This window comes from Cupressus sempervirens, chromosome 9 (genome assembly GCF_028749045.1).
Source record: "Cupressus sempervirens isolate cs-2001-9-10 chromosome 9, ASM2874904v1, whole genome shotgun sequence".
Lineage (NCBI taxonomy): Eukaryota > Viridiplantae > Streptophyta > Pinopsida > Cupressales > Cupressaceae > Cupressus > Cupressus sempervirens.
In genome coordinates, this window is record NC_143126.1 from 138,140,135 (window position 1) to 138,166,138 (window position 26,004).

General features: G+C 35.3%; 1 protein-coding gene across 1 annotated transcript in view; it reads right to left on the bottom strand.

Moving 5' to 3' along the window:
* The window catches only part of EMB2411 (DNA replication helicase), a 171,751-nt gene that overhangs the window by 50,206 nt on the left and 95,541 nt on the right, over positions 1-26,004 (bottom strand). The window contains exons 20-26 of the mRNA XM_089799309.1: positions 22,701-22,775; positions 22,358-22,467; positions 21,482-21,554; positions 21,270-21,374; positions 20,682-20,849; positions 19,623-19,692; positions 19,354-19,505 (exon numbers count right to left, since the gene is read on the bottom strand). Coding sequence (XP_089655435.1) covers positions 19,354-19,505; positions 19,623-19,692; positions 20,682-20,849; positions 21,270-21,374; positions 21,482-21,554; positions 22,358-22,467; positions 22,701-22,775 — 753 coding nt within the window. The remainder of the gene's footprint in view (positions 1-19,353; positions 19,506-19,622; positions 19,693-20,681; positions 20,850-21,269; positions 21,375-21,481; positions 21,555-22,357; positions 22,468-22,700; positions 22,776-26,004) is intronic.

Here is a 26,004-nt window from a genome sequence, read left to right on the forward strand (position 1 = left end):
TCAACCTGCCTTGACTATCACTTTGTATTCAGCCTCTATAGAAGAGAGAGACACTACCTAGTGCTTCTTACTGATCCATGCGACAACACTTGATCCCAAACTAAACACATCCAAAAGTTGACTTTTTATCGTCAACAGAACCTACCTAATCTGAATCTATGAATCCAACAAGCCTAGGATTACAACTCCGAGAGTACAAAAGTCCATAATCTGTAGTGTCCTTCACATAACAAAGCACGTGCTTTGCTGCCATCCAATGATCAGCCTTGGGAATTGTCAAAAAGTGGGAGATATAGCTCACTGTGACTGATATCAAACCTAGTAGCAGAGAGGTAGATGAGGCTGCCTACAAATTGCCTGTATGTAGTATCATCAACAGGAAGAGAATCAGACTTGGCAAATAACTTGAGACCTTTCTCCATGGGTGTAGATGCAGGCTTGCAATATTGCATACAGAATTTGTCTAACAAAGCCTTGGCATATTTGGACTGAGAGTTGAATATACCAGAAGATTGTTACCAAACCTATACACATAGGCAATAATGCATGAGCCCAAGGTCAATCATATCAAAAGACTAGCATAAATTTTGCTTGATTCCCTGAACCAAAGATGTCAAACTGTCAGTGATGATCCAGTCATCCACATAAATAACCAAAAGGATAATGTCATTGACAGTAGTCTTGATGTACAAATTTGAGTCTAAAGAACTCCTCTGGAAGCCTTGATCACTGAGTTACTTATCAATTTTCATATACCATACATGAGGGGCCTGCTTTAAGCCATAGAGAGCTTTCAGTAATTTGAGAACCTAAAATTTTTTACTAGAAACCTTGTCTTGATGTACAAATTTGAGTTTGAAGAACTCCTCTACAAGCCTTGATCACTAAGGTACTTATCAATTTTCATGTACCATACACGAGGGGCCTGCTTTAAGCCATAGAGAGCTTTCACTGATCTGAGAACCTAAATTTCTTTACCAACAACCTTGAAACCAAGAGGTGGGGTCATGTAGACCTCTTCTTGGAAATCACCATTCACGAAAGCACTCTTAATGTCCATCTGATGGACCTTCCAGCCAAACTGTGCTACCATGGCGAGGACTAATATGATTGTGCTCATCTTTGTAGTAGGAGCAAAGCTCTCCTCATAATCAATGCCCTAACGTTGAGAAAATCCCTTTGCAACTAAACAAGCTTTGTACTTATCAAAAGTAGCATCAGATTTGTATTTTACTTTGTAAACCCATTTGCAGCCAATGGGTTTCTTCCCTAGCGAAAGATCAAAAAGGACTCAAGTGTTATTCTTCAGCAGGCTCTAGTGTTCAAATGTCATGGCTTGTTCCCACTCTAGAATTCCTTTAGCCTCGAAATATGATTGAGGTTCAAACACACTATGAATGTTGGCCATGAGAGAAAAGTTAACGGACTCCATAGGTTTTCTCTTTTTCCGAGCAGTTCTCCCATCAATGAGCTCATCATGAAGATCAACAAGTGTCTTAGCCCTCCACTTAGGCCGGAGAGTAGAATGACCAACATTAGTATCAACAGATGCTCTATGATCGAGTTCCTAATCGAAAGAATATGGATCAAACTCAAGTGAAGCATCTACATATTTGGGTGATCCTATAGAAGAAGCTAGAGGTGTTTGTACAAGGATCACTGGTAGAATTGGAGCTGCAGGAGCTACTTGAGCCCTCCCATCAGGTGGACCTAATGAAAGCCTAACTCCCAAATCATGAGTCTTCATAGGCTGGTCTGTTGGATCAGGAACATGAGAAATAGGCATGAATGGCCCTCATTGCTCATCAAAGACTACATCATGACTATACAAGAGACGAGATGTCTCAATGTCAATCAAGTGGTAGGCTTTGTGAAGACTATTGTATCCAGCAACCATGAGTTTCAAACTCTTGGTGCATGACACATTAGGGATCCAAACAAAAGCAAGGGAGTCAAAAACTTTCAATTGACTAATTATGGGCTTGCAACCTAACTAGGCCTCTTCCGAAATCTTACCTTTGACCGCCATTATGGGTGACCGGTTCAAAAGATAAATTGCAGTGTTAATTGCTTCTGCCCAAAACTTCTTCGGAACATGTTTGTATTTGAGCATGGAGCGAGCCATCTCGATGATTGTTTTGTTCCGGCATTCAACTACATTGTTCTATTGTGGTGTGTGGGGTGTGGTTAACTAGCATTTGAAACCATGAGTATCCAAGAAGCTAGAGAATTCATTAGAACAAAATTCCCCCCCACTGTCTAACCTAAGAGTAATAATAGATTCCCCAGACTCTTTTTCAACCAAAGGTTTAAACTTTTGAAATACAGGAAATGCATCTAATTTCTTTTTAATTAAATATACCCACATTTTTGTACTGAAACCATCAATAAACAACAGAAAATACCTAGGGCCAAGAACACAAGGAGTGGCCATAGTGTCGCAGATATCAGCATGAATAAGCTGAAGTACCTGAGAAGCTCGCGATGAATCGCCACTGATGAAAGGTGTGAGATGTTGCTCCCAAGCCTGGTATGCATCACAAACTCCAAGCTACTGAGTCTGAATCTCTGGAAAACCGAGGACAAGCTATTCTCGAGCAAGCTGAGAGAGATAATGCACATTTAAGTGCCCATATCATTGATGCCAAAGCATGCTAATAGAAGACTATCAAGCAACCCTAGCTAAGTCCCAAGAATCACCAAAATCAGCAAGTCAAAAAAGACAATGATCCTCAAGACCCACTACAACAATAGACTAAGTTGCCTTATCAGTGATGGTACACTGATGTGAACTAAAGAGGGCATCCAACTCTGAAATGAAAGGGGCATTGCAACAATTGACAGACTAAGAGTAGATTTAGTTCCATCCCTAGAACATATTACACATCGAGGAAAATGAAATTCCTCCCAGTAGATTGAATCTGAATGTTTCCTTTGCCGACAACAGTGTACTCTTCCCTGTTAGATTATATGGACCTCTGATAAATAAAATTGTTCCAATAAATATGTGAACAATAGAAACTCTTACTTGTATCACAGTAGTGCAGTGTTGCCCTTTAAATACTGATGATCTCTGAATTTGTGTGTAGAATCTACTTCTTTGAATATTGTTGATAATGTGAGATGTATATTGTATGTAACAATGACCCTGCAAATTAGATAATAAGGAAAAGAACTGACGGTCATTTATAATGCAAATCGATGGGTCCAAGATGTCGTGTATTGATGTTGTTTTACAATGATCTGATTACCCGAATACATATAGCAGTGAAGGGTCATGACCCCCATAGAGTCATGGCTCTACGTGGCCTTTGGCCATGAAGAGTCATGCCTCCACAATGGCATGACCAATAACTACTTTGTTAACACAATGTAACTTAACATAATGCAGTCGGCAATTACAAGTAATATTGCCACTATTTGATAATATCAGATTGACAATATAATAACATACGCTGATAATGCAGTATGTTGATGTTCTCTCAGCTGACAATGTTATTGGTTAATCCAAACTATATATATATATATATATGTAACTACAGTGAACATTTATCTAAGAACATGAATACAGATTAGTATATCAAACAAGCATCATTTACTTCTATTAATGCTAAACATTAACACTCCCTCTTTAGCAAGGGAGAAGTAATACATCATTAGATTTCAAAATAGAATATCTAATTACTTTAACCGATATTAACACTCTGAAGCAGTGACTAGTCAAATAATAAAAATCACCAAGCTATGAACACTATCATAACGTACATCATAATCTCTAATTGTCTGAAACAATATCTAGAGTAATCATAATGAATATGTTATCTATAATCTCTAATTGCCCGAAGCAATATCTAGAGATGTCCATAGTAATAACATAAAAATTTGTTGCTCGTGATCTCTAATTGCCCGAAACAATATCTAGAGATGTTCACAATAACAAATGAGTTCATTATCTATGACCTCTAATTGCCCAAAGCAATATCTAGAGATGTCCATGATAACAAATGAGTTCATTACCTATGATCTCTAATTGCCCAAGCAATATTTAGAGATGTCCATGATAACAAGCCTATCATTTGTAAAATCGTCACCTTACAAACAATTACCTTCTAAATAAATATGTCCATGAAAGATCGTCACCTTTTATTACATATATAATGCGACTAAACAGCAATAGAAGCATAAACACACATGAATTAAAATTTTTAAATTCAATATTCAGTATTACAAATTAATCATACCAAGTTTTTCTCTGAAGTATTTCAACTTCACTTTAGCAAGAGGGTTGGTAAAGATATCAGCTGTTTGCTCATTAGTACAGATGTACTCCAATTGAATAATTCCTCGATTCACCATATCTCAAATGTAGTGATAAGGAATTTCAATATGTTTAGAGCGATTGTGGAAAACCGGATTGATTGAAAGCTTAATGCAACTTTGATTATCACAATGAATCACAGTGGGCTTCAAAGGTCTTTTGAACAAATCTGCTAACAACTTTCGTAGCCATACTGCTTCTCTAGCACCCAAAGAAGATGCAATGTATTCTGCTTCAATGGAACTTAATGCAACTAAAGTTTGTTTTCTGTTGGACCAAGAGACCATACCAAATCGTAGACTGAAGCAATATCCAGAAGTACTCTTACGTTCAGTAGGACTGCCTGCCCAATCAGAATCAGAATATCCGTGAAGTTCAATGTTAACTTTATCATATTTGATTCTCATTCCAATAGTACCCTTTAGATATCTCAAAATGTATTTAGCTGCATGTAGATGTATCCTCTTTGGTGCACACATAAATAGACTCAGGGTGTTAGTAGCATAACATATGTCAGGATGAGTATTCACCAAATACATTAAAGATCCAATAATCTACTTGTAGTAAGTAGAACCAGTAGGTTTTGATTTGATCATATCATCCTTCAACTTGTGTAGATTTACTTCCATAGGAGTAGCAGCTGGTTTACATTCCATCATTCCAAATTTTGTTAAAATGTCGACTGCATATTTTCCTTGATTCAAAAGAATGTAATTATCCTATTGCCAGACTTCTAATCCAAGAAAATAGTGAAGTAGACCTAAGTCTTTCATTTCAAACTCTGTTGTGAGTTCTTGTTTGCATTCCGTTATGAGATGTTCCTCACCTGTTATTAATAAATCATCAACATATAACACAAGAATAATCATATCATCACCATCTATTTCGAAATATAAGTTGGGATCAGCTTCATTTTTGGAATATCCTAACTTCATTACATAGTTGTCTATCCTTTCATACCACGCTCTGAGAGCTTGTTTGAGACCATAAAGTGCTTTCTTTAATTTACAAAAATGAGTTTTGTTGTCATGAGTGTTGAACCATTCTGGTTGCTCGATATAGACTTCTTCTTCAATCTTGCCATCAAGGAACGTTGTTTTGACATCTATTTGATGAACCTTCCATCCCTTGGATGCTGCAATAGCCAAGATGGTTCTCACTAAAGTGTATCTAGCAACTGGAGCAAATGTTTCTTCATAATCAATATCTTTTTTCTATGAGAAACCCCGAGCTACAAACCTGGCTTTGTACTTTTTTATGCTGCCATCGAATGCATGTTTAATTTTAAATAGCCATTTGAAAGAAACAACTAATTTGTTCTTAGGTCTTGGTACAACATCCCATACATCATTTTTTTAATATAGAGTTATATTCTTCAATCATAGCTTCTTTCCAAGATTGATTTGAAAGTGTTTTTTTAACATTAGAAAGTTTTGTTTTTATAAGTTCAGTTAATAACGCAACATAACATGATTGATTTCTTGTCCTTTTGCTCTCTCAGATCACTTCATTAGGTTCAACCTAATTTTCTTCTACCATTTTCCTAGCCTAAAGTGGCCTCTTTTTATTATTGACATTTTTCAAAATCTTCATGATTAGACATAGTGGAAGAGGATGGTTCAATATCATTCTCCCTCTCAATTTCTACTTGTTGATTCTCATCTACTTCAAGAATAGATTCATCACTGTTTCTAGAAATATTAAAGGCAATATCTTCTTCAAATTTCACATCTCTACTAGTCTCAATTGTTCTTTGACCTAGAATGAAGACCTTGTATCCTTTTGTTGTTTCACTATATCCAATAAATATCCCCTTCTTCCCAAAAGGTTCTAGTTTTGTTCTTTTCTCTTTAGGAATGTGGATATAAACTGGACATTCAAATATTCTTAGATGGCTTAGATCAGGTTTAATGCCTATGAATACTTCTTTTGGAGTGATGTTCTCTAATACTAAGTGTGGACATCTATTTTGAATGTAGACTACAGTGTTGGATGCTTCAGCCCAAAAGGAAGTATGAAAGTTTTAATTGTGCATCATTGCTCTAGCTGATTCAATTTACGTTCTGCAATTCCATTCTGTTGAGGATTATAAGGTACAGAAAACCCCCTCTTAATCCCAACAGCAATGCAAAAATTCTTTAAAATATCAAAGAGATATTCACCTCCATTGTTTGATCTTAGAGTTTTTATTTTTCGTCTTGACTGATTTTCAACTAAGGCTTTGAACTCTTTGAATTTTGATAAAACTTAAGCTGATTTTTTTTGTTTCAGAAAGTAGATCCAAGTTCTTCTAGAGTAATCATCAATAAAATTACATAAAAGAAACACCCATTAAGAGAAGGTACAGACATAGGACCGCAAAGATCAGTATGGATCAATTCAAGAATGGATTTAGATTTGTGAACACTTTTAGGAAATGATTGTTTGGTATTTTTGCCTAAAGCACATCCTTTGCAAATACTTAAATGATCAGTTTTTCGACTAGGTAAACCTTTAACAATTTTTCCTGTGGATGATAATACACGATAGTGAAGGTGACCTACCCTCCTATGCCAAATTTCAGTGGAATTTGAAGTTTCATGACTAAGAGCTAGTTTTAGATTATTACAAAGTTTATAAAGACTTCCATCTCTAAATCCGATGGAAATGGCTTTTTCGATATTAGAGTTCCTAGGCCAAAATAGAACTTTGTCCTCTTGGAATGTGATTCTGAATCCTTGATCAGCAAGACCAAAAATAGAGACTAGGTTTCTCTTTATTCCTGGTACATATAAAACATTTTTGAGTTGTAGTGTAATTCCTAAATTTAGGTTAATTGAACAAGAACCAATTCATTTAATAGGATGAGTAGAGTTATCTCCAATGGTAACTTCTTCTGAGGCTTGTTCGGAGAAGGTTTCAAATTTGTCTTTAAAACCTGTGATGTGCCGAGATGCTCCACTGTCTATGATCCAAGTGTTGTGGTTAGAGTTCAATTCACTTGAAAGTGCTAAGTAAAAAGCATAGTTTTCTCTTTCTTCTTTCTCTGCACCCTCTCCTTTGATTTATGCTAAGGCTGCTTGAATTTTCTTCTTTTCACAGAAGAAATTATGGGTGTGACCAATTTTATCACATTTAAATCATCCAACTTTGGACCAATCACGTTGCTTGTATGATCTTTTAGATTCCTTTTTGTTGTATTTGAATTTTCTTTTCTTGTTTGATTTCACATGAAGTGCTTGAATTTCTCCCTCTTCATTTGTACTTAGTCCTCTTGAGACTAATCTAAATTCTTCTTGTGTGCATTCATTCTTTAATAAATCAAATTTGAGGAGTTCGGATCGAGAGCTTAAACCTCGAATAAATGTTTCCCATGATAGAGGAAGACCTCTTAGTGCTATCATGTCGAGTTCTTTGTCATCAACTCGATTTTCCATTGTTGCAAATTGATCTTTTACTTCAGAAATTCTTAGAAAGTATGAGATAATAAATTCTCCATTTTTCATTTTTCTATATAGTAGATCTTGTTTTAGAGTTAATAATCTATTAGTACTGTTGATTTCAAATGTATCTCAAATTGTGGAGAACATCTCAAATGCAGTCTTGAGACTAGATATGGATGGGAGAATATGATCTTTTACAAAATCTATAATGATTTTCATTGCTTTGTTATTATGTCCTTTCCATGTTACTTTCTCTGGCCCATTTTCAAGCATGGAGAAGTTTGTTTCAATATATTCTTCTAATTCCATTTCCCTTAATATTATCATTACTCTAATTTTCCATGATAAGAAATTAGATGCACCCTCAAGCCTATCTTCTAATCTCACATGATTCACCATTTTAATAATATAATTTATTCCCTTTAAAAATTCCGAGAATTTGGATTTTAATTCTAAGTAATAGTTTTCCTTATCAGAATGGTTCTGATACCATGTTAGATTTTATGGATCTCTGGTAGATAAAACTGTTACAATAAATATATGAACAATAGAAACTCTTACTTGTATCACAATAGTGCAGAGTTGCCCTTTTTTAAATACTGATGATCTCTGAATTTGTGTGCAGAATCTACTTCTTTGAATATTGTTGATAATGTGAGATGTATACCGTATATAACAATGACCCTGCAGATTAGATAATAAGGAAAAGTACTAATGGTTATTTATAATGCAGATCGTTGAGTCCAAGATGTTGTGTATTGATCTTGTTCTACAGCGATCTAATTACCCAAATACATATAGCAGTGAAGGGTCATGACCCCCATAGAGTCATGGCTCTACGTGGCCTTTGGTCACGAAGAGTCATGCCTCTACGATGGCATGACCAATAACAACTTTGTTAACACAATGTAACTTAACATAATGCAGTCGACAATCACAAGTAACACTGTCGCTATTTGATAACATCAAATTGACAATATAATAACCTCCACTGATAATGCAGTCTGTTGATGTTCTCTCAACCGATAATGTTATTGGTTAATCCAAACAATATACATGTGTGTGTGTGTGTGTATAAGTAACTACACTGAACATTTATCTGAGAACATGAATACAGATTAGTATATCAGAAATGTTAATTCCTTGTAACTTTGACAAGACAAGTGTTCTGATTTTTAGATCAGTCTGATCTGGATGCATGATTTCCCTTAAGTATTGGTCACTACAACATATTGTCCCCTCTAGACAGATCAGCATTTTCCTTGTAGATGTGCATTCAATCTTGAGGAAACAATTATATTGTTAAATAGGCCAACCTAGAGAGGGACATGTCCATTCATTGAACATGCCCCTTGAGTTAGGTATAAGGGAGGACTACATTGCAGATTCGAAGACACACCGAAATCTTTAAGTTTGCTCTTCTAGCAATCTGCCCAAATAGAATCATCTATAGGAATGTAAACATTTGTAGAAGTTCCATGAATTTAACATGGTATCAGAGCTTAGTTCATTTTTCCTTTGTGGGAAGCTTAACCGCTTGAAGGTAGATCCATTCAAATTCATTGGGTTAAATCTGAGGTTTATGAAGATTGTTGTGACTACTTGTACTATTTCTACTGTGGATGAGAAGCTATTGCTTGATGAAGAATTTGGCAGTTCAAGAGATTGTCATTGTGTCGGACTACAATGATATTCTGAGCTGTAGATTGATAATAATTATCTTTCAAAGTTGGGCGGTCAACATTGTAGATTTTAGGCATTGCAAATCCCTAATAAAGATGCGTAAGTAATATTGTTTTCAGCATGCAAAGACCCTATATCTAGACGTGATTTACTTGGCTTGTTGGGCACTGCATTGTTGGAGGATTGGATGGCAATTAAACCCTGCTAACAGGACTGCGATTTGGGGTTATAATTGGCCATTACAACCTACAGTGTGTTTCTTCAATACGATAGCTAGTTGTCTACCTGAAACATCGTTATTAGTGTCATCCAGCTTTGTTATTTGAACCTGCGATTGCCTGGTATTAAGAAGCGCCATCATTACAGACCTGCATTTAAAGAGAATAGTTGTCTGTGCATTGGCGTGGGAAGTAAATGAGAGACTCTTGCTGGAAATCATGCAACATTACTCAAATAATCAAGAACCTTTAGATCATATTGAGGCAGACTTCATTTTGTTTGCTAATCTTTCTTGACATTCTAGGTTGAATTAAGTGCAAGTACATTCATAGCAGCGTCGACAGGCATCCTGATTCTAGCGTGAGCATTATCTAATACCAACGTCAGTATTATTGAGGCACGTGGGTGGAGTTTTTTGGAACTGTGGCTGCGTTTGGAATACAAATCCATCACCAGAAGCTATGTAATAATGGAATATGTTTGAGGAGTCAAGATTGAAAACTACAAATGAAAGAAAGGAATATAGGGAGATATACATAAAAAAATAGTTATTAATCGGAGATGGTTATGATCAGAAATGGTTATGTGCTTGCCAATCTGGACAAATGATTCTTGAATTCACATCTACGTGCATAGAAGGCCACCGTTAGAGGATATGAATGGTCATGCTTTTCGCAAGGAAGGAGCATTGGGCTATGAAAACATGGAATATGTAGTGATTATCTGCCAAATTTAATCAACACTTCTATACTCTTGTTGTAACACATCAAATGAAAACAAAGAACAAGAGATGACTCATATTAACTTGTCCTGTAATGATTTTATCAAGGGTGGCAATTATATTAAGGAAAGTCGCCTCCTTACAAATCTGCGAGTACTTTAATGTGAGAGATCATCAATTTTTGTTTAGAATATAGATTGGATAACACCAAACTTCCCAAATGTTAGATGGTCGAATTGACACATGGACAAGAAAGTGTCGTCGTGTATAAAGCACTTGAATTCCACATGGATACCACGACAACAAATACAAAAATAGATCAAATTAGCAGGGAATAGCAATTTAGTAATGGCAATGTTGCGTGGATCAAAGTCTGCAATTCTATTTCTAAAGAATTGGATCGATTGCACTTTATTCTTGGGATCAGGACTATGATATGAGGAGATAATATCAGACTGTGAACAAATCAAGGAAAAACTACTCCCAGTTGGCAACGTATGTGGCAAACATCTGACGTGGCATTTCCATCAAGGAAAATATTGAATGATATATGTCGGGCTAAACTAGCAAAGAGGAGAACCACTTTTGATATGTGAAATGGTGAGACTTGTGGGAATGGTCTCATTTAATCGACACCCATAGCAAAACCAACAAAACATAACCAGATTAAGAGAATAAGTGATAATGCGAATGATTAATCGACGTATCAGGTTGATTGATGAATTCCATTCTGTGATCAGTAGTATATGGAATTGTTTGTCAATTCCTGGTAATTGCTTACGTGTTCTTCCAGAAGTGGAGATGGCATCAAGTTAGAAAGTTTTCTTGGCACCAGTCAAGACTCAGAATCAGAGAGTGTCCGATTTTTTTTTAATCATAAGATATGGAGACATTTGGAGAATTTACAGCGAGTAAGTCGAATGCCGCTCTACTGAAAGGAAACTCCCATTCAGAATAAGTTTGATCCACTATAAAAGGGAACCTTGGAATAAGAACCAATGATTCTATCATCTTAGACAAACTCGATTATTTTGTTTGAGAGGGAGTTCATCATTGAAGATAAATGATGATAATACAACAAATCTACTCAAATAGTTGATGTAAAATAGTGCCAATATATTCATTCTATGATAACCAAATGCTTTTACATATGATATGCGATTTCATCTCAGAGCATTACAACATGGCACATTACAAACAAACCCTTACTAGTTGAATGCAACTGAGAATTTCTTGCAATTACAAACTGAAATGAAAGAACCTAGATTGAGCGAACGTTGGAGACTGAATGCTGAAGACGAAATGATGATAATGCAACTCCAACCTGCCCTCAGACTTGCTAATCGTACGGCCTGCAGGTACAGCCGTACATGTACGGACTAGTACAACACCGGGCAAAAATAAATACTAGGCTGAAAGGTGTCGAAAATAGTATAGAAATAATTGCCAGGCTCCAAGGAAAATTCCCCCTGAAAATAAAAATCAAACTCCCAGCCAACAATAAGATATGAGCAAAAATGTATGTCTAGGCTGAAAATTGAACACTGCTGGAAATGTCTAAATACCAAATAAGCCCAACTTGAAGTAGTTGAATACCACTTCCAAAGTGCAACCCTTCAAAGGATATTTCACCTCCTCGGTTATGCAAATCCTTAGGAGACTCCGTTCCTAATGATCAAATGACAATCTACAGACCAAGATGGCGCCAAAAATGCTCAAAGGAAAAAGTAGTGTAAACTCAAGTCATGGGATGTCCAAATGAGAGGCCAAGCACTCTATTTATGCACTTTTCTAAGAAGCCACTAAGAACTTCTAAAAGGATCCATAAAATATTCTTACGAAATCCCTTTGTCATGCACTTTTATATAAAAAGTAACTTTATAAAATAAAAAGTGCAACTCAACTCAAAATTATAATATTTTGGCCCCGCATAACACATAAAATAAAAATATGATAAACCCCATCTCTCCATGAGCAAATAAGACCGTTCAATCCCCAAATAATCATTAGAATGACTCTCTCACCAAAATCATCTACCTACAAGAGTCCATGATAGGCAAATTCACTGAAAAATAGCATGACACTAAAAAAGGGGTCATGACAAGACTACAGATCATTTTACTCAAGGCATTTCTGATCTTCCCTCAAGTCCAAGAGGGAGTGTTAATGATTATGGACATAGAAAAGATGCATTCTATATAATCTTATGACTATTTAGCTATTAGCATTTTGTGACACTAAGATCATGGATATTAGCATGGTACGCCTTCCTGACAAAAGGAGAAGCTAAATGATCTGCAATGGTGAATCTTGACTCAGAGGGAGTAGACCATGCTTTATTGATTCCCGAGTAATAAAGAATTTGTAACAGAGAATCATAAGTATCATCTTATAAGAAGGTTATATGTTAGAGAGAGTAGTTAGAAGATCGAGTTGACTCCCCAAGATCTAGGTCATACAAACTCAAACTGAATGTACCATGTCAAGTTGGTGTATACTCATAAAGTACAAAAGCTTTCATTAAGGTTATGATGAAAAGATAAGTATCTATTGTACTTGAGTTCTTCTTTTACCTTATGTCTATAATATCTCTCATGTGTATTTCTTATAAGAAGAGTATATGCCTTGATTTTTTGAAGAATGTTCTTGTAGGAAAGAATTTTTGGATTCAGAGGGAGTCTGACAACTCATCAAGGCAAACCTTGAATAATGAGCTCGGAAGATTTGATATCTAGTAGGAGTCTGGGAAATCTAAATTGAGCAACCATCTGATGGGCCTACCTTTATAAACATCATGGTGTGGAAGCATTTCTCAGCAAACAGTCTTGCAACATCAGTTTGCAGTAATAGAAAACAATCTTCCAGCACGAATTTGCCGTGATAGCAAATGATCCTATGGTGTTTTAAATCAGTAGAGGACTACTGGCAAATCTTGAATACATTCAAAATTGTGTTGTGAAAGAGACATTTTGATATCTATGAATCACAACTTGGATAAAGAGAGAATTTAATTATTCTCTAGACTTTATCCTTAAGTATTGGAAATTAGAAAGTGGGTATTCTTAACAAACCTCTTTGAGAGTGATCATCTCAACAAAGATCTAGGAATGATTGAATTGTTTTTATAATAATTTATATTATTGTCAAGATATTGGCTATTATGGGGCTTCACCATTTGTGTTTGTTATTTAAGAGGTGACGATCTCTAAAATAATGAACACTTGTATAAAGACATTATAAGAGGTGACGATCTCTGAGATAATGTTCTGACCAGTAGAGAACTACTGGTAGATTTGGATGAATTTAAGATCATGTTGTGATGGAGGCATTTCTATGTCTATGAATCACAACTTGGATAAAGGAATAATTTTAATTATTCTCCGGATTTTATCCAATGTACTGGCAAATCTTAATTCATGATCATGTTGTGTGCCTATGAGTCACAACTTGTATAAAGGAAGAATTTAATTATTCTCTGGATTTTATCCTTTGTAAGGCATTCTAGTAATGGATTGCTAGTAGAATCTAGATCTTGGACGAAATCAAGATCATGTTGTGACAGTGACATTTTTTAAAACTCCAGACGTCACAACTTGGGTAAAGGGAGAATTTAATTATTCTCTAGTTTTTATCCTGAGTATTGCATTCTATGCAATACTATTATCACAAGTTTAGATAATACTTCATATCACAAGCCTTGTCAAACACTCTGTGTTACAAGCCTAGGTGATTTGATAGTTTGTATTACGAACGATGCTTAGTGATTTGATCACAAGCTCCGGTGATAACTTATATTACAAGATTTGTAATATGATGTGTGTTCAGGTACCATTTGTCTAATGATACATCATGCTTGAAATTCAGAAAGGTATAGAGTGTATATCTATGCTTAATCATCTCTATTGATGTTGCTAGATATGTTTCTATCACTTATCTTATCAAGTTAAGAGGGAGTGTTAATTCTTTGTAACTTTGACAAGACAAGTGTTCTGATTTTCAGATCAGTCTGATCTGGATGCATGAGTTCCCTTAAGTATTGGTCACTAGAACATATTGTCCCCTTTAGACAGATCGGCATTTTCCTTGTAGATGCGCACTCAATCTTGAGGAAACAATTATGTTGTTAAATAGGCCAACCTTGAGAGGGACATGTCCATTCAATGAACATGCCCCTTGAGTTAGGTATAAGGGAGGGCTAGATTGCAAATTAGAAGACACACCGAAATCTATAAGTCTGCTCTTCTAGCAATCTGCCCAAATAGAATCATTTATAGGAATGTAAACATCTGCAAAAGTTCCATTAATTTTAACAAGACATGCATCATTTATTTCTACTGATGCTAAACATTAACATTCTCCGCCACCAAAAATAACATAATTTGAATAAGACTAGTAGTTAATGAACCAATCTTTGCGGAGGGTGAAATGATGAAAGGCGCCTGAATCAATATATCAGGCAGACAACTTCACATGATCTACAGGTCTTTTAGCCAAGAAGGTGTAAAAGGCAGATTCCATATGCTTAGTGTGCTCTGTATTGTTTTCTTTGGGCTACGAACCTGACTGCTTAGATTGGGCAACTAAGCGTTTCCAAAATTCAACCTTCATGTGACCAAATTTGTGGCAATAGTTTCATTGAATGTTCTTCTTCCGAGAGCCTTCTGAAGCTGGAGCGGAGGACTTCTGCTAAGAAGACTACTGAGACTTGCCTTTATCCTTCTGAAAGGATTTAGCAGCAAAGGCTTGCTCTGTGGAAGTGGAGTTGGAACTGTTATTAAATTGTTGTTTCCACCGATCTTGCTAAAGCAAAAGTGTGAAAAGATCTGTGAACTTCAGATCATTGTAGACTTGGCCAACACTTGAAAAGATGAGAGGGGAAACGGTACACATAACCCAAGAGGGGACAAAAAAAAAAAGATTCAACAAAAATAAGAGTATATAAATATATGCTACTACAATGATTTAATATATATCTCTATATACAGAGAAGAGAAGAATAAAAGAGATTAAATAACAAGGATGAGCAGCAAAGTTGTAGTTGCTAGAGACATAAAGCACACTCAACTTCAGTTGTTGATTGAGATATACAATTCTACACCAGAAGAAGTGATGTTGAGTCTCGATAAAATGCTTGTAGAACTTGGGTTGACTTTTAAGGGTTATAACCACAATGTCATCTTCCTCCATTTTGCGACCAATGGCAAGCAACTGATCACAAATTTTTTCAATCCTATTTTAGGTCATAGTTACACCGCCCTGCGAGATGGGGGGACAGCGGAATGGGGGGACAAGTTTTCGAGACAGGGGGACAAAGGGACCTTGATTTGGGGACGGCAGGGGACAGGGCGGGGATGATGGCGGGGGACAGGGGGATGGCGAGGGGAGCAAGGGTGTATATACTATACATATGGTACTTACAATGCTAGTTATGAAAATATGAACAAGAATTATACAATATAACTTGATATTATCATATAAAGAAGTAAAAAACAGTAAACTTAAATGATAAAAAAAAATTAAATTGAACATTGGATTGAAGTTTTGAACTAGAACATCATGATTCTTGACCAAATGACAAACAAACAATGAAGATTGACATTGAACATCAGCAAATATTAGTCTATATATCAGTCTTCAGATCAATAGTATGAGTATCTAGATTCTACTATCTACAAGTAATCAATGATCATATGAGTCATGACTCATGAGTCATGACATAAAGATGATTACAATTAGTATCATGTGCCATGAATCATGATATCAAAACAAGTATATACTATTATAATGCAAACAAAAACTACAAGTCTCCACGCACCCACAATAAAGGAGACTCTGTCGCATTCCCCCACAATAAAGGAGACTTCGTCGCATCCCCCGCAATAAAGAAGACTTCGTTGCATCCCCCCACACCCACACATAGGAGATGTCTCGTCATTTCAAAGACGTCTTGCCGTCTCTGGCGGAGGTGGCACTCTAAGTGGCGCCACCCGAAACGCCAAGACGTTGTCCCCCCATCCTAAGGATGTCCTCGTCTCCGAGACGGCCCAATTTTTATTTTTTTGGGGGGAGGGGGGAAGGGAGGGGGTGGACGCTTCCCTGTGTTACACTATGTTAAGTGAGCCTAGAGTTATGTTCGCTCATCCATGATAATAGAAAATAGAGTGTTCTTCAAAAAGAAAGCTCTGCTTTTGTCAGAAGTCTCATGAAGATTTTTAAGATGTGCCCACATCTTGGCAGTTGTTTTGCCAGATGGAATCTGAGGAAGTTGATCATTAGCTACGAATAATTTGAGAAGCATGACCACCTCTCAATTATTCAGATCCCATGTATCCTAATCAATACCAGGCGCAGTCAGACATTGTCTAACACCTAGAACAATCTGATCAGTATCCTAATATTCAAAGATTGTTAGAATCCATTACTTTTGTGTGTTGTAATTCTGACCATTCAATTTTGAATTTGCCCTCGAGCAAAATATTAGTCAAAGATGCCATAGCATGTTTTTCAATGAAAAAGCGTGAAAACTTGTGAAGGCATGTACTTCAATGTAAAAAAAACTCAAGACCTGGAAAAATTGAAGGGGTACCCAGAAGAGAGCTCAAAAAACCCAAAAAGAATATGTTGTCCATTTTTTAATCCACTGGATTGAAAATTGAGACATGAAAATTGAGGCACCCAGAAAAATCTGACGACAACCCAGTTGAGCTCTCAAAAAATGCATCAAGAATTTATAATCAAAAAAAAACGAACCCAAAAATTAGGGTTTTCGAACAAAACCCTAGTCGGTAGCCATAGAAGGAAAAAATGCAGAAAAATGACGATTTGCAGGTAAAACAACGTCAGATTTTCCATGAAGACATTTTTGGTAGAGATGCTACAAGAGTTGTAGAGATGTCACAAGATTTTGAGGATCTAGACACCAAAAATGGCGCTTCTTGAGAACGCGTGGGAGTGGAGTGAAGCCACGATTTTCTGTCAAATCGAGCTCCCAAGAAAAAAGGTGCTGAATGAATGTGTTTGTAGATGCGGGCAGAACAAGAAATCGCAAGAAAAACGACTAGATAAGTCAAAAAAATTCAAACCAAGAAATCACGATTTGCAAGAAAAAATTGCCCAAAAATCGCAATTTGATTAGGCAAATCTGCAAACACTGATCTCAAAAAACCCTAGTCGAACATAGGTATTTTGAAGGAGGTAAGATAAGGAAAATATTAATTTCAAAAATAAAGGTCGAATATTTAAATAAGAAATTATTATTTTCAAAAAAAATTCAACCATGCTCTGATACCATATTACGAAGTAATTGGAAAATATTCGTTTGATATTAACATAGATCGAGAGGTCACTATATACAAAAGAATGAAATGACGTTTCCTTAGGAAATCATAAAGAATAAAATCTTTCTCTTCTAGCTGGAAGAAAACAAACAGTTATCTACAGCCTAACTAAATATTAGAAACATTCTAATATTTACAATAAAATTATAAATTACAAATAGATAACCATTAACTAATTATAGATGCTATCTATTATCATAATAGAGGCATGGCATTTTGTCTGGCTCCGCTTCTCTACAAAGATCATTGCCTTTCATGACCTCTATTTTAATGTACGGTTCCTTATTAACAGACTGAAATTTTTATCGAAAAAATTAGTAGAAAGGTTGAGCACAATCAGTTAAATCATTGGGTTCTCATCTCTGACACACACATTGAAATCCCAAAAAGTGATGCCCTATATGGGAATCTAAGGTGTGACTATTGTACTTCAATATTTGGCTTCTAATGTTGATATATATGTTCTTCTCTAATACTAGTACTATGTACTAGCTAATGATAGTCTCGTGTACTCAATTGCTTCTAGTGAGCCATATTCGTAAACTTTCTTCAATATCTAAAATAAAAAGAGGTAATTGTCCCACAACACCAGCAATTAGGGTATAAATTGCCCAACCCAAACCCAAGCTTCAGCTTTCAGAAATCCTGTGGGATATGAATTGTTGGTTAAAGTCATCCTGCCCTTTGTCACACACAGACCTTGAAATCACAATAAAGAAAAATATGTCTGGCAATTTGGTACACTACAAAGTGGAACATGTAACATTGTTAAGCCCTGGAATCTAGCAATTAGCTATGGATTTCTTAGAAAATGGTATTCCAGGTACAGAGAAACTGTCCAGTTTGTATTGGGATTACAATGTTTGATGAACTCCTCCACTTTTGGAGAATGACCAGGTAAGCTTAAGAGAATGTCAAATAAAGTGCTTACAATATTGAGAATTTTAAAGTCAGTGGCTGCAACTTATTACTGTTATACTGTATATTTCTGCAAGCTTGTCCATCAAAGAAATCATCTCCTTTAATTGCAATTTCAAAGCTTTACAATTTCTATTATATAGGTGTGCAATTTTTGGTTTTGCTTTCTGCTTGTTGCTTTGCATTGAATAATCTCATAGTTGTATGAAATGCTGTGCGCCCAAAGAAAGTAAATAATAGCCAATGGAAGAGAGCAGGAACATTGTTTGACCTGGGTTCTGAATTAGACAAGTAGATGCAATTTTGTAATTTACTCTGTTATAAGATAGGTAAAAGAAGTCACCAAAGATTTCAATAAACCCACCAAACAAAAATTTCCACCATTAAAACAATCAAATCAAACTAGGCTCTTCATGTGGGAGAATGATAGAAGAGAAAACTAAGGAAGTTCATCCTGCTACTGCACCAATGAACCTTGTGTTGCACTATATTTACCACACATATTTTTCAGCTATTTAATTAATATTACTATTAGTGTAGTTTAGTGCAAGCTTTAGAATAATGTAACGTTATCTAAGAAAAGATAACTACAATTTGACAAGTTCATCCAATATTCATATGCTAGTCAGCCACTATGCTACATACTTGTTAAATGATTTCATTTTCCTTCTAAAAGATTCCAAGTATCAATTATGCAGTGAAATTGATATGGATCCAGAGGTAATGTAGGCTTACGGGTAGAGTGATCTGACCAGCTTCATCCACAATGCAAACATCAAACCTTTTCTTTGCAAGTAAAGGATGTCCTATTCCAAGGCATGTCACTCCAACAACACAAGCTTGATCTATTCGTGCTTCTAGCTCTTTGACAGAATTTATCCCCATTCCTACAACAAAATGAAAAGAACCATACAAGGTTCAATGCTAATGATAACATTAATAGAAAATCAAGGTCAATCTCTCTATCTACATGCAAGATTAAAAGCTAAGGTTCATTATCAAACCTGAAATCGTGAAATCGTGTATATCTTTATGTATTGCTGTATTTCTACCAAGCCTTAAAAAATCTATTCCCTGCACTCAATAACATTTACGTCAAGAATATCTCAAGACCCCACCAAAAACTATACTTTTATTTTCATTTTATTACCAGTAATATCCATCAAAAAATGGAGAAATGATAATTTATAATTCACAGAGAGAATAACTGGAACAAACAATACTCTTCAATGTGCTTTCGTTCAATAATAACATATTGAATTTCTCCACCGTTCTCCTGGATCTTAATAAAAACAATGCTCCATATAAAGGTTACATACTTTTACAATATAATATTTGGATTCTATGAAATCAAAACCAATATGAGATTGAATTCTGTCCAACCCAAATGTTTTACCTATAATTATAACCAGGCTAGTTACTGTTATAGTTCTGACCCCATAGCAGAACTCAGGACAATGCAAATGATATGCTAAAATTGAATGCAATCGTAAGGCTTTTCTACAAAATATGTAAGTGGCTATTACAAAGGGATCTCTCCTAGCTCTTTCCTTGTTGCAAATAAAACGTTCACCTTGACATTATCAACTAACAATCATGTGTTAGTGTTTCCAAGGGTTAGTATATATCCTGATAGAGAACTGGAAAACTGACAAATTATTTATGAAGTGAGCTATTGCTCAGTGCCCTGTCAATTAGTGTGTATGCTGTGCAATTTTTGATTCTATAATCTCAACATGACTTTTTCATAATGTGTTCAAATTGTCCAAGGGGTTTAGCATAGGCAGTTGGAGCAACGAGTTCTCATTGTGGATACCCTAATTCAAATCCCAAAAGGGACATCTTTGTGGAATTCTAAGTTGTGACTCTTGGTCTTCTATTGGTTGTATTTGTCTCATTGTAAAAGGCGGATTCTAAGTTATGACTCTTGGTCTTCCAATTGTTGTTTCTAGTGTGGTTGCTCATAAGGAGGTTGAATAACCTTGTCTCATTTTGTTGCTTGAACAAGCACAAGATGTGCAAACAATTTCAATATTAATGTGTTCAAATTGGGACAAACTAACCTGAGCTTTCAATTTTAGTAGTAAATTATCAACCGCTGAATTTGTGTAGGATGTGAGCAAAATGGAAGAGCCACGTGCAAGAAGTGCTTTCACAGCATGCACCATAGTAGACGTCTTCCCTGTCCCTGGCATTCCCAAAATAAGTGCATAGTCCTTCGCCGAAAGCATCTGAAGTAATACCAATTGTTTAGATAAGAAAGATTTGGTTAAAATTAGACACCTGTCCATTATATAAAAAAGTAACAACAATATTGTATACTGTAATGCTTTTACGTTTCAGTTTTTCTAAATTCTACTTTTAATACTTACAAGGTACAGAACATTAAAAATATTTACTATGTCTATCTTTTGGGTGTTACCCTGTTATTTTAGCACTATTATATTTGAGAACAGAAACTTGAATAAAAAGACAACCTTATGTATTGCTAGAAGTTACGACAATATCGTTTTTATGTTGCAGTTTTTCTCAATTCCATTTTAACACTTACAACAATAGAAAGAATATTTAGTGTGTTTAATATTTTAGGTGTTAACCTAATATTTTAGCACTGTTATATTTGAGAACAGAGACTCAAAGACAAAGAGAACCTTATGTATTGCTCGACGTTGATCGCCATTCAGATCTTTTGCAGATCTGGCATACAGAATTGCTGGGTCCTGACTAAGGATGGTTCCACTATCAAACCTAGGTGGCTGCAAAACAATAAGAAATATAATGAGTGAGGTATCCAGATAAATCATATCTGAAAAAGCTGAGTTGCAAGATTGCTAGCACATAGAAATCGAACTGGCACATTCACCTGCAAGTCGACTATGAGTTTCCTACGATGATCATCAGAATTGCTTTTTACAAACAGCCGCAGCAAATTGAACCTAATAAAGCAGCACCATATGAACGATTTGTGTCAAAAAAGAAACATGGCGATTATTTGCAGCCTAATTTAGACACATACATGCAAAATAGTTGGTATCAAACCTCCAACATTTCACTAAATTAACTAATTCTGTTGCACTCAATGTAAGAGTTTGTGGCATAACAAAGTCAAAATTCCCAATTTTTGTCAATAATCCACTCAGAGTCACCTCAGTGCTTTGTGAATTTGAATCCCACAACAGATAATGATCACAGTAATTGCATGCAAGTAAGATTAAGAGAGAAAAAAACAAATCAAAGACACTCTGCTGCAAGTTATGCTTTAGCATCTGTTTTCATTTGTAGAACAGATAAGATAAGATAAAGATAAATGTATAAATGTCCAACAAAAGACCAACTAAAGTGTCCAAGGGACCGCTGAAGCAAAGCAGTAAACAGTAAGCAACATGAGCACCAAACGGTGTCCAAGGAAAGAGACAGAACAAAACAACAAAAGCAAGAGCAAGAAGAAACTGCAACAGAATAGACATGAAATTTTCTGAATGAATCATTTTTGTCCATCTCCCAACTAGCTACTACAATTGTCTACTAGCACTTTGAATGTCCAACTTAAACCCACAGAGCACTTGTATATTATTACAATAGTAAAGGACAGAATTAACAGGGGTAAATCACATCTGTATTCTTAAACTACCATTACTACCACCAATTTACTTTTCTGTGAATAACTGAACAATTTTAACCAAAACTATATTTCCATCTTAAGCACTTGGGATCAATGCATACAGAAATTAGCAAACACCTCATTATTGCATATGAAGATGCTGTTTCATCTTTATCAATCCGCCATAAAAGTTTCCTCAATTCATCCTCTCTGCAGCCTGCCAATCTTAGTTGATGTGATAGAGAAATCTGTAAACAATACAAGCAATACTAGCAGGTAAGTGTTAATATCAAACATCTGAAATCACATGAAGATTTCAGGAAAAGTTTCAATCAAGATATTGAAAAACAAGCAATAAGGTAGCTACAGAGAAATCTAAATATTCAAGAGAAAGGGATGTTGGATGATTTGAAACTGAAAGTACTTCAAATTAACGAAACATAGGAACTGAATGACATTTAAGGGAGCATTGACTCATTACAGTAATGGAGGAGTGTGTAATTTCTATAATGAATCCACTGGCAACAGCTACATGCCCACTTTCAGTGCTTAGCATCTGCAAAAAACACAGAAAGGAAACATGAACCATTATTCAGATCTCTTTTCGACTGTTATCATGACCAAGAACAGCAGACATGCAATGCCATAGTGACTGGAAATTTAAAATTAAAAACATATTAGAAAGTTGAAACAAGATTACGGTAAACACTGTCCAAATAAAAAATAACAAGAATTCCAAAGAAGGCTAAAATTTAATCAAATTATCATCCAATCATATATCCATAGATATCAGAAGCACTGGATTCATACAAATTTATAATGAATCTTTTTCTACTATTAAGAATGAAAAAGTTTTTATACCAATAAAAGAATAATTTACAGCACATATTTCTTACAGAAATAAAAAATATCAACTTACCCTTCTGTAACTAAATTTTTTTATATGGATTGCCCTCTATTTCTATAATCTTATTAATTTGAGACATTCTTGAAGTCTTCAAGTTTACATTTCGAAAAATGCATATACTGAAGATCTCCTTATAGATTAGGAGAAATGGTTCAATAAGATGATTATCAAGAATAAGGAAGTTGCAAAGAAGTGGAAACGATTGGACATAAGGAATGCGATCGAAGAAACTCAAACACACCAGCAAAAAGGCAACTGAGGCACCTTCTAAATTTGTTAAAAAGAATCAACCAGAAGGCTTAATTTTTTAAAACAACAACAATGAATGTCAAAAGGAGAAGATTGGTCATCACATCAGAACATGCAAGTGAACCCAGAAATTGAACCCCAAAAGTGAACATCAAAACATAAGGATGCCTTTGCTTTCTATAATTGAACCCCAAAGCTTCATGGACAAACACTAGGAAAGTGATGTGGAAGAGGAATTAAATCAAAAGGAAACTAGGGAACTTGCGCAAATATCTAGGATGAAATGTAAATCGCACTAAATGGGTATTCATGAACAAACTAGACAAGGATGGTGTAGTTGTGAGAAACAAGGCAAGATTAGTATGCAAGCAATATTCTCAAGTCAACGGTATTGATTTTGAAAAAACATTTGCCCTTATTGATTTTTGTTTTTTTTTTTTTTTTTTTTTTTTTTTTAATTTAAAAAAATTGGTAAAAGGTTGTAGCCATTTGATTATATATTAAAAAGAAAGAAGATCCAAAAAAAGTCTCCATTCAAATGGGCACTAGTAGGAAAGAATGGAGAAGAAAACCTCCAATCTTGCCCGAGACTTTCGTCCTATATACTTTTACATATTTAAAAGGGGCATACCCCAATTTACATAGAGTTTAGTTAGGCTTAATTTAAATACAAAGCTTATAAATATCAGCAATCTTCCTCTTCAACACATAGCGAGATGAAACTGGATTTGTCTGGTTCGATAAGATTAATAGAAGATAGGAGCAAAGGTTCTTTTGAAGCTCCATCTTGAAAGATATGATGTAAGCTCTACCCTCATGCCTGCTGACAAGGACTTAAAACTCATTTGAATCGTTAGCACCATTAGAAATTCACAATGTATAATCTTGTTTATCATCATATTTATGCCTTATATTTCCTCTTGCTTATTTGGTAGTCTCTGTAATTTAAGGTTTTCAGTAGATGTGATAAAGATTCCCTCAGAGCAGCAGATACAAACCTTATAACCTACCAATGATTGTTTCTTTGTCTCTATTTCTATTTTTAGTTATCTGTGATTCTATGCTATATAAGGATTAATTGGTTTAAATGTTTACGTTGCTTTCCAAAGTGATGTTTTATCAGACAAAATCCCAATTCATCCTGACATTAATTAATGTAAGTTTGCAATCTGCAAAAACTTAGATTATTCTTATTTCAAGTCTTTAACAGAATATTGATGCTTAGTTTGAAAGTTACAGTATGAGGGGGACCGAGCTTTGAACAAAGTGATTTTATCTTATAGCTCCTTTGAGGTTACTCTTGTTATTTATCCGCTGCTTCAAGTATATGTTTCTAAGTATTCCTAGATTTTTCTAAAGGTTCTCTTTTTATTTACGGTTTGGGAAACTTCTACTAATGCTAGAGAAAGTTTGGTTTAGATGCCAATATGTTTTATGGTCAAAATAGAATTAGATGAAGTTTTTGCTATCTTCCAATTTCCTAAAAATATTGAGTGGTATAATTAGAGTACTATCTTTGAAGATTTTAAGATCCTTGATTTGCATCTATACTAATTACTGCCAATAGGTAACAAAGGGCAAAACCCCGAATTGTGCTTAAGTGTTGCTCATTACAATCTTGCTTGTTTATGATAGATTTTTAGCCTAGTTTGTGTTGATGACAATTTTGTACCACTACATAACATATAGCAATTGAATACTTGATATAGAATACCAAACACTTAATCCCTCTCTTGAAAAGTAAATACTCATGAAGAACATGAGAAAAACTCCAATGTTCCTTACACCTGTGGATACTAACTCAGTTGTATTAATGTGATTTGTTGGTTAATCACGTAGGCAGGCTTACGTTATTCATTCGAAGATGTTGGACTTTTGTTGTGATGATGATGAAGTCTAGCTTTGCAATGTATACTAGTGTCAAATGATGTTGATGGTGATGATGATGAAGGGTATGTTTGCCAATGATGCTTCTCCTTTTCTAACTTTCTTCTTAAATGAACTCCAACTACTAAAATACTTGTTGCTTTACCTCTACTCCTATGAATGGAAAGATTAGCAAATGGATGGGGATCAAATCCGATGAAAGCTTACCAGTGGCTCTACCTCCATAGATGTAATGATTGAAGGAAAAAAAAGACTAGATTACCATGCAAGGCTTCCTAACAAGCTGCTAGGATGCTAGTGGCCTTGTTTATGGATCTCTATCAAACATCCACTAATATCACCATACAACTATCCATCTATTCTTACCCTTGCTTAACAACTTTCTTGAAATAAAATCTACTTTAACAACTTCAATGAAATTTAACTCTAACTATAAGAAGTAGAAACCATGCAATAACACCAAGTGTTCTTATCACCATGCAAGTCACAACAATGATGGAAGCAATTTTGGTATTATCTTAAGCAACAGTTTTCTTCAACTCTTTACAAATGAGAGCAAATGGTCTTATATAGGGGCCAAAATTACAACCAACGGTAGAGATTAAGAGGCAAAATCAACAATCCAGATCAAATTCCATAAACCCTAATTAGAGTTGCCACCCCATCGCCCAATGAGAAGATGCCACCTCATCAATGGACCAATGAAAACAAAGGAAAAGTGGCAACCAATGATAAGGCACCA